The following is a 9,791-nucleotide window of genomic DNA, read 5'->3' as shown; positions in this document are numbered from 1 at the left end:
AGTGATGGAATATTCACACAGCAGGCAGCCAACAGTTTTATTTTCCACTGAAAATAATTAACTTTGTATGACTTGGCAGCTAATAGTGTGTTGCTTGCATTTACATCCAAACAGACTTTAAGTAGAAATAAATATATACAACAGAACTGGCACATTTAGACTGACTCTGGACTTCTGCATGAAGGTAGCGCTTCCCTTATTATTCAATACCTATCTTTTAAATAGTGGTAATAAAAAATATCAGGTACATTTTTATAATATACCACTGCATTCCACAAAGCAAAAGGAGCACATTCCCACATACCATCTTTCTCTGATGTACCCACAGGAACAAAATTATGTTAAATGCTCCCAGGTTTCAACCTGATTAATGTTTTAAATACCATATAAATAGAAACTCTGAAAGCTGAGCACCTGATTCTCAGAACATGATGTCTGTTTTGGTGGCCTTTTACTAGGTGAAAACATCTCAGCATCAATACAATGCATGCTAGGGTGTTCCTATAAGCAGTCCCTCAAAATGACACACTGATTACAATTTAGAAGCAATTACTACTCTAACTCATGCAAGGTTTTTCCATTCTGATGGTTCCTCTGTGTACATCCATATGCTGCACAAGCTGGCACGTTTCTATAACTGAGATTAAATATACATGCTACCAACAAGGATGCAGCAGTGGATAGTTTGCTTTGCGTTCAACAATATGGTGGCCTTGCAGGGGAGGGGGCAGCTTCAACTTTTTGACATCATGCCATCTCCTGCCATTAAACCTTCTTGATAGTAACCCACATCATAGGAAGTGATGTCAATCATCAGACACTGCCCCCCCTACAGGCACAGAGCATGTGCAGTGTGGTTCATTTTATTTTCTTTTACCCCCTCTGCTTCTTATAAATACCCTCCGTAATTAAAGACATCTGCTTTTAATATACAACACATTTTACAATTTTACAATTTATCTCTACGGGTACTTCTGTGAAAAAAAACCCCTCCTTAATGCAGGGGTGTAGCCAGAAAACAGATTTTGGGTGGGCCTAGGCAAGAAGTGGGTGGGCACCAAGTGTTCTCCCCCATCCCCACCCCCACCCAACCACCACCAAAATAAAATCTCAGCCAGCAGGAAAACGCTTCTTTCCACCTTGGCAGTCTGCAGCACGCATGCGCTGAAAACTAATATGCAAGTGCTGGTATCGTGGAGAGTAGCATTTTCATTTCCATCAGGTGGAAGTCTTCAGCTGGTGGAGCGTGGGATCCCCACAGCTACCGCTAAATGTGTGCTACTGTTGGGTGGGCCTGAGCCCCAATTGGGTGGGCCCTGGCCCATCCAGGCCCACTTGTGGCTACGCCACTGCCTTAATGAAAGACATCTGCTTTTACTACACAATATGTTAAAAAAAAAAAAGCACACACAAAGTTATTCTTTCTCTTAATGTGTGACCTTCTGAAAGGCTTTTGTTTTTTTGAATCAGACCTTCCATTTTACAACTTGTGCCATCAGTAACTTCAACCAGGGGTGTAGCCAGACACCCAATTTTTGGTGGGCCTGAGCCTAAAGTAGATTGGTATGACAATCCTGCCCCTGCTGCCTGGGATCTCTCCTTTCCTTTCAAGCAATCAGAGGGTCACTTAACTCCACTCCCCTGACCCCTCCCCCCCCCGTACTTTTAAATCCTTTAGGTCTTTATTGGTAGCAAGCAGCCTCCGCACCTTCCTTCTGATGCAAGTTCATGGTCACTCTATCTGTCAGCCAGTAGAATATGTCTCAGCATGTCCCATCTCCCTACTGACAAAAACTGGTTACTATAACAATCCAACCATAAGCCCCACCCTATACAGGGGATAGGGAAGTAGATCAAAGAAAACATGGCAGCCCCTGTGTATTTATAAAGCATTTGCAAGCAGATTCCATCAAAACATCTATACTGTTTGCATTCTATTTACTGAAAAACGTTATAGGTAAGCAATTCATTGAGTATATGAAATAAAGTTTATGTAAGTCTTTATACATGGTTTGCCTGTTCTAGAGGCTTTTTATTTTTAAATAAAGAAGGTCTAAGTACAATATAAACGAGAGACATTATCAGTAACCATAGGGCAATGTGTTAAAATTCTGACTCATAATTCTTTTGTCATAGATGACTTCTTGAATTTTCTTAAAAACATGGCTCTATATCTCCTCAGAACCTTGCTGAATTCTTTCATGACAAGGTTCAAAAGATAAACCTTGAATTCTCTACTTCGCCACCTCTTCCTCCACTAGTCCATTCCCCTCTCTCTCCTTCCCCTCATTCCTTTTCCTCCTTTCCTGAAGTTACTATAGAGAAAACTACACTTCTCCTTTCTTCCTCAAAATGTACCACCTGTTCCTCTGATCCCATTCCCACCCACCTTCTTAATGCCACCTTACCTGCTCTTATTCCTTTTATCTGTCACATTCTCAACCTCTCACTTTCCACTGCGACTGTCCCTGCTGCCTTTAAACATGCTGTGGTCACACCTCTCCTTAAGAAGCCTTCACTCGACCCTACTTGATCCTCTAATTACCGACCCATCTCCCTCCTCCCTTTTCTCTCCAAATTACTTGAGCGTGCTGTTCACCACCGCTGCCTTGATTTTCTCTCCTCACATGCTATTCTTGACCCACTACAATCTGGTTTTCGCCCTCTCCACTCAACCGAAACTGCGCTTACTAAAGTCTCCAATGAGCTATTACTAGCTAAATCCAGAGGTCAATATTCCATCCTCATTCTTCTTGATTGTTCCACTGCTTTTGACACTGTCAATCACAGCATACTTCTCGATACCCTGTCCTCACTTGGATTCCAGGGCTCTGTCCTTTCCTGGTTCTCTTCCTACCTCTCCCTCTGCACCTTTAGTGTTCACTCTGGTGGATCCTCTTCTACTTCTATCCCTCTGCCTGTGGGCAGTATAGGGTTCTGTTCTTGGTCCCCTCCTCTTTTCTATCTACACTTCTTCCCTTGGTTCATTAATCTCATCCCATGGCTTTTCCTACCATCTCTATGCTGATGACTCCCAAATCTACCTTTCTACCCCTGATATCTCACCTTGCATCCAAACCAAAATTTCAGCGTGCTTGTCTGACATTACTGTCTGGATGTCTCAACGCCACCTGAAATTAAACATGACCAAAACCGAGCTTCTCATTTCCCCCCCCAAACCCACCTCCCCACTCCCCCCGTTTTCTATTTCTGTTGATGGCTCTCTCATTCTCCCTGTCTCCTCAGCTCGAAACCTTGGGGTCACCTTTGACTCTTCTCTCTCCTTCTCTGCTCATATCCAGTAGACCACCAAGACCTGTCGTTTCTTTCTTTACAACATCCGTAAAATCCGCCCCTTTCTTTCCGAGCACTGTACCAAAACCCTCATCCACACCCTTGTCACCTCTCGTTTAGACTACTGCAATCTGCTTCTTGCTGGCCTCCCACTTAGTCACCTCTCCCCTCTCCAATCGGTTCAAAATTCTGCTGCCCGTCTCGTCTTCCGCCAGGGTCGTTTTACTCATACTACCCCTCTCCTTAAGTCGCTTCACTGGCTCCCTATCCGTTTTCGCATCCTGTTCAAACTTCTTCTACTAACCTATAAATGTACTCACTCTGCTGCTCCCCAGTATCTCTCCACACTCGTCCTTCCCTACACCCCTTCCCGTGCACTCCGCTCCATGGATAAATCCTTCTTATCTGTTCCCTTCTCCACTACTGCCAACTCCAGACTTCGCGCCTTCTGTCTCGCTGCACCCTATGCCTGGAATAAACTTCCTGAGCCCCTACGTCTTGCCCCATCCTTGGCCACCTTTAAATCTAGACTGAAAGCCCACCTCTTTAACATTGTTTTTGACTCGTAACCACTTGTAACCACTCGCCTCCACCTACCCTCCTCTCCTCCTTTCTGTACACATTAATTGATTTGATTTGCTTACTTTATTTTTTGTCTATTAGATTGTAAGCTCTTTGAGCAGGTACTGTCTTTCTTCTATGTTTGTGCAGCGCTGCGTACGCCTTGTAGTGCTATAGAAATGCTAAATAGTAGTAGTAGTAGTAGTAGTAGTATATGAGCCACTGGGCTTTGATGAAGGGTAATAGTAACTTGAAGGTAAAGTGTGAACATTTGGAAAATTCTGTTCATACATGAAATCTTCATTGAATTAACTTTCCCAGGATTCTACGTCTTTCCACCCATGATATGTTCAAGTATTATATGTTGGAGATTTTGAAAGTGCCTGTACAAACTTTGCCACCTATTTCTAGAAGCTTCTATTTACCATCTTTTAGAAAGAAACCAGTAGCAGAAGGAGTGGATGTTTCTGCCCCTACCTTGCCCGATAGTTTGCATCTGACTGCCTTCCTGGAATCTTCTAAGAAAGAGGCAGCAATACCTTCCACTCTTCTAGTGAATTTTACTTTGGATTCTGATAGGGATTGGATATTAAAATTATATTTTAACCTTGTACCTGCTATTGTTTGTTCATTAAACCTACAGGCTTTTCCTGATATTGCAAAAGCCACACAAAAATGGTGTAGGCAATTCTTGTTGATGAAACCCTGGGTATTGACCTGTGTGTGTGTGTGGGGGGGGGGGGGGGGGGGGGTTCTGTTTGAGGTTTTCATGTAAATGTGTAACTTAGGAGTCATTTTACTATGTTGCACTAGCATTTTTAGCATACACTAAAAATTAGCACGAGCTAAACACTAGAGATACCCATATGGGTGTCTCTGGCGTTTAGCGCGTGCTAAAAATGCTAGCGCGTCTTAGTAAAAGATCCCCTAAATGTCAATTTAAAACCTATGGGTTCCTTTTACAAAGCTGCACTAGCAATTCCAGTGTGCAGTGGCGTTCCTAGGGGGGCTGACACCCGGGGCGGATCGCCGATACGCCCTGCCCCTGGGTGCAGTGCCCCCCAGGGTGCAGTGTGGCCCCCCTGGCAAAGGAAACCACCCCCCACGCTGCTGGAGGGGGGGTGCCACGCACCTGTTCGCTTCTTTCGTTTCCATGCTCCCTCTGCCCCAGAACAGGAAGTAACCTGTTCCGGGGTAGAGGGAGCACAGAACGAACGTAGCGGACAGGCGCGTGGCACCCCCCCCAGCGGCATGCACCCGGGGCGGACCGCACCCACCGCCCTCCCCTAGGAACGCCACTGCCAGTGTGGCAAATGTGATGAAGCCCATTCAATTCCTATGGGCTTTATTTCATTTGCAGTGCCAGAATTGCTAGTGTGGCTTTGTAAAAGAAGTCCTATGGGTTTTTTTTTTTTAAAATCCCTCTCAACTGACCTTGTTTCTAAGAAATAAGGTAGTGGCATCTGGACATGGCCCACAGACTGCTGCTATGGAACCTCAGATGTAAAAATTCTTCCGCTTTCAATGAAATGTTGTCTAACTAAGTACCTGCATATGTAAGCCGCATTGAGCCTGCCATGAGTGGGAAAGTGCGGGGTACAAATGTAACTAAAAAAAAAATAATAACTATAGATATTTTTTCTTGTAGACTGGCTGATGCCATTTTTCCTTTTGTTGTTTGATCTCTTGCTCCCCTACTTACTGTGGACTTGTAATAGTTGCCAGATATGTTTTCCTTGGACTTGATTAACCGTACTTTGTTTCTATTGGTGTATTGTTTTTTTTTTTGTTTGTTTGTTTTGTACAAGTGGTTTTGCTTGGTTTGTGTAATGTAAATTTCAATAAATAAAATAAAAAAAAATGTCCCATTTACAGAAGCTTTTAAAACTGACATTGTCAGAAGCTTTTGAAGCAGAGCAATCACTTGGAACAGTAATGGAACCATAGTTATATAGAGGCTAATATACTGGGTTTGTTGAGGTTAAAAAGTATTTCTAACATAGTTTTTTTTTTTTTTTTTTGGGGGGGGGGGGGGGGGGGACTCAATGCACAGGTTTGACCCAGGTCCTTCAAAGGTAAGGTAGGACAGGATTGATCCAGTCTTGGGTTTAACCCCTTTGCATACATAGACTTGTAGATCTGAAGTCACAACATGCATTGTGGGTAAACCTAGAACTGCATCAACCTTGTCCTGCGAATCTGGATCCAGTTGGCAGCCTTATCCAAAGGATTTATCCTTTTCTTCTGCTACCAGGTGTAGGGCATGGACCTGTATCCGTCCTTCTCCTCAACCTCGATATCACTAGGAGAAATAAATTATATTTTTTGAAGGGCTAGTGTGTGAAGGTGGTGTGATTTCTTAAAATATCTATTGAGGAAAAAAAATCATCATGGTTGTTGCCAACTTCAAAGTGAATTAAAAAAAAAAAAAACAAACCTAAAGGATCCCCACCACACCTGACAGCCAAGCGGGCGCGGCATGCCGCAGGCGGCCTCGCCCCTTTAGCGTGGAGGAACCAATCAGAGCCTGGCTGAGCAGGCTCGCGCCGAGGCTTGAAGCTCTGCGCTCCTCAGTCAGTCCTCGCACCTCGTGCCCAGCGCATGTTGGCAGCTGCCCCTGCAACTCCCCGCACACTTCCAGCCACCCACCGCCAGCAGAGGGCGCTGCGCCCGCCCATCCTCCAGCAACATGGTCAGGCAGATCCGCACCGAGGTAAGCCTCTTGCCGCTCCTCTTCCCTCATCCCCTCGACAGTCCCCGGAGCTCGGAAGATGCCATTTGGGTCTATCTGGAATGAGACGGGGCGGGGATGCGGTGGTTGCAGCAATGCGTCTTGATCTTAAGTGAAGATCATCGCTGGCGCGTACCTGCCCCAACTTGATAGCAGAGTTTCCCCCAGAGTGTTTGCCGACTTCCAAAAGACAAAGCCTTTGTCAGTGTGTGGCTGCGGATAGATTATAGTGGGGGAGAAAATAAACACTGTAGGGAACTTTTTGTAACTATTTTTTTTAAATAAAGTTGCTGGGAGAGGTGTGTCGGGTATCCAAGCTCAGTAAAGGTCTGCGACTCCAGTCCGCGGGGACTGGGGAGAGCTCGCGGAAACCACTGAGAATCCGCTTCAACCACAAACAACGCGTTGCTGGGAGACGGGGGGGCCAATGGGGTCGCAACTTTTCTGAGGGCCGGATCCATGTGTTTTTGGCCAAGTACCTTAATTACATTTCAAATACAGTAATTCTAACATACAAAAAGAAAAGTAACAACTGTACTTAAGGAAGACGAAGCTGGAGTTCCATGGATTGGAGCTTCGCATTATGGATGGGGGGGGGGGGGGGAATCGACAATAAAATATAGATGTGTACAGAGCAAAGCAAAATGTTCTTTGACAAACTTTCCAATAAGACAATAGACATTTAGGAAGTAATTATGTTTCCAGTGTGCTAGAACTGCTTTTTTGCACAAGAGGTTATCATACTTTTTAGCCTGGTAGGACGGGAGTAAAAACTTTAGGATTACTACTGTGCTAAAACCCTTAGTTTTGATGGGCAGATTATCATCTCCTGTATTTTTCAGTTTGATTTTGAGATTGACTAATAATACTTAAATCTAGTAACACTATAAATGTTCTCCTATCCCATAATACATACATCTAGAACAGTGCTTTTGTTTCCCCATTGGGAATCAGCAGGGTTGATTGATTATGTGCTGTAGTTTGTGGTCAGTAGGAGGCCTAGTGCTTTGGAATGGTTGCAGCCAAGGACAGCCTGTCATGGAAGCTCGTCTTATGTACTAGCTGAGTAACCAAGGGATGTGACAGTGGAATCTAGAACTACCTTAGGAAAGAACTGATGAGAAGGGCTTAGATATCAGTTCAGTCCCTCGTATGTCTTTTAGCTGTAGCGTTTCAGGCTTCAGGTTGTGAACTGTTAAGGATCTTACCAAGCCAGCTTGCAAGAATGCACCTACCGTTAGCCTTATTGAAAGTTGATGTAGGAGTGTGTGTATATGCTTGTGAAAATTTGTCTTCAAAAGTAGCAACGGAGAAGCAAGAGACGACTAGAATAGAAAATAAATGATAACTGGAGGAGGCAGAAAGCATCCCGTGACTAAGCAAAGAAAACATTGTATAGGAGGTGAAATCAAAAGGCAAAAGTGACAAAGAGGGGCATAATCAAATGGGGCGCCTAAGTTTTCCTGAGGATGTCCTGGCAGGATGTCCCCGTGAAGGGGCAGGGAAACCCGTATTATCGAAACAAGATGGGTGTCCATCTTTCGTTTTGATATGGTTGGGGACGCCCAAATCTCAACATTTAGGTTGACCTTAGAGATGGTTGTCCTTAGAGATGGTCGTTTCCGGTTTTCGGCGATAATGGAAACCGAGGACATCTCAGAAATTACCAAATCCAAGCCATTTGGTCATGGGAGGCGCCAGCATTCGTAGTGCACTGGTCTCCCTCACATGCCAGACACCAACCATGCACCCTAGGGGGCACTGCAGTGGACTTCAGAAATTGCTCCCTGGTGCCTAGCACCCTTACCTTGCGTGCTGAGCCTCCCAACCCCCCAAAAAAAACCCACTCCCCACAACTGTACACCACTACCATAGCCCTAAGGGGTGAAGGGGGGCACCTACATGTGGGTACAGTGGGTTTCTGGTGGGTTTTGAAGGGCTCACATTTACCACCATAAGTGTAACAGGTAGGGGGGGTGGGCCTGGGTCCGCCTGCCTGAAGTGCACTGCACCCACTAAAACTGCTCCAGGGACCTGCATACTGCTGTCAGGGAGCTAGGGTATGAGATTTGAGACTGGCAAAAAATATTTAAAAAGTTTTTTTTGGGGTGGGAGGGGGTTAGTGACCACTAGGGGAGTAAGGGGAGGTCATCCCCGATTCCCTCCGGTGGTCATCTGGTCAGTTCGGGCACCTTTTTGAGGCTTGGTCATAAGAAAGAATGGACCAAGTAAAGTCGCCCAAGTGCTTGTCAGGGACGCCCTTCTTTTTTTCATTATCGGTCGAGGACACCCATGTGTTAGGCATGCCCCTGTCCCGCCTTTGCTTTACTTCCGACCCCCCCCCCCCCCGTGAACTTTGGTTGTCCCCGCAATGGAAAGCAGTTGAGGACGCCAAAAATCGGCTTTCGATTATGCCGATTTGGGCGGCCTGTGAGAAGGACGTCCATCTTCCGATTTGTGTCGAAAGATGGGCACCCTTCTCTTTCGAAAATAAGCCTGATAGTAGCATTATGAAAGGGAAAGGGGATGGGATTTGATATATTGCCTTTCTGTGGTAACGATCAAAGCAGTTTACATATTATATTCAGGTACTATTTTAGTACCTGGAGCAATGAAGGGTTAAGTGACTTGCTCAAGAGTCACAAGGAGCTGCAGTGGGACTCAAATCCAGCTCTCCTCCTAATGCTCAGCCTGTTGCGTTAAACGTTAGGCCACTCCACTCCAAGACACTTGGTTATGGATTGATGAACATGCTATGCCAGCTTCGTGAGACATTCAAATTCATCCGTGTGTGCTGATCTTTTTGATGGACACTTAACACTAATAACTATAGATGCTGTTTGAAGAAAGGCCAGGTGGCTGTATCACTGGCTGCTGCTCCACACGAGTCTGTGGATATTGTCTTGTGTGTGATTAAATAAAACTTTTCCCTGAAGTTGCTGAACTTTGTTGGTGGCAGATGAGGGGGGATCTGATTGAGGTCTACAAAATCCTGAGTGGTGTAGAACGAGTAGAAGTGAATTGATTTTTTTTTTTTTACTCGTTCCAGAAGTACAAAGACTAGAGGACACTCGAAGTTACATGGAAATACTTTTAAAACAAATAGGAGGAAATATTTTTTCACTCAATAAATAGTTAAGGTGAGCTGTGGAATGCTTTGCCGGAGGATGTAGTAACAGCAGTTTACATATCTTGGTTTAAAAAA

At 44.9% G+C, this 9,791-nt stretch overlaps 1 protein-coding gene across 1 annotated transcript in view; it reads left to right on the top strand.

The window, feature by feature from the left end:
* The first annotated feature begins 6,404 nt into the window (after positions 1–6,404).
* Positions 6,405–9,791, top strand: part of LOC115463333 (thioredoxin-like) — a 64,044-nt gene continuing 60,657 nt past the window's right edge. The window contains exon 1 of the mRNA XM_030193740.1: positions 6,405–6,568. Coding sequence (XP_030049600.1) covers positions 6,545–6,568 — 24 coding nt within the window. The 5' untranslated portion in view covers positions 6,405–6,544. The remainder of the gene's footprint in view (positions 6,569–9,791) is intronic.

The sequence above is a fragment of the Microcaecilia unicolor genome, chromosome 2 (assembly GCF_901765095.1).
Source record: "Microcaecilia unicolor chromosome 2, aMicUni1.1, whole genome shotgun sequence".
NCBI lineage: Eukaryota > Metazoa > Chordata > Amphibia > Gymnophiona > Siphonopidae > Microcaecilia > Microcaecilia unicolor.
This window is presented reverse-complemented; position numbering and strand designations above follow the sequence as displayed.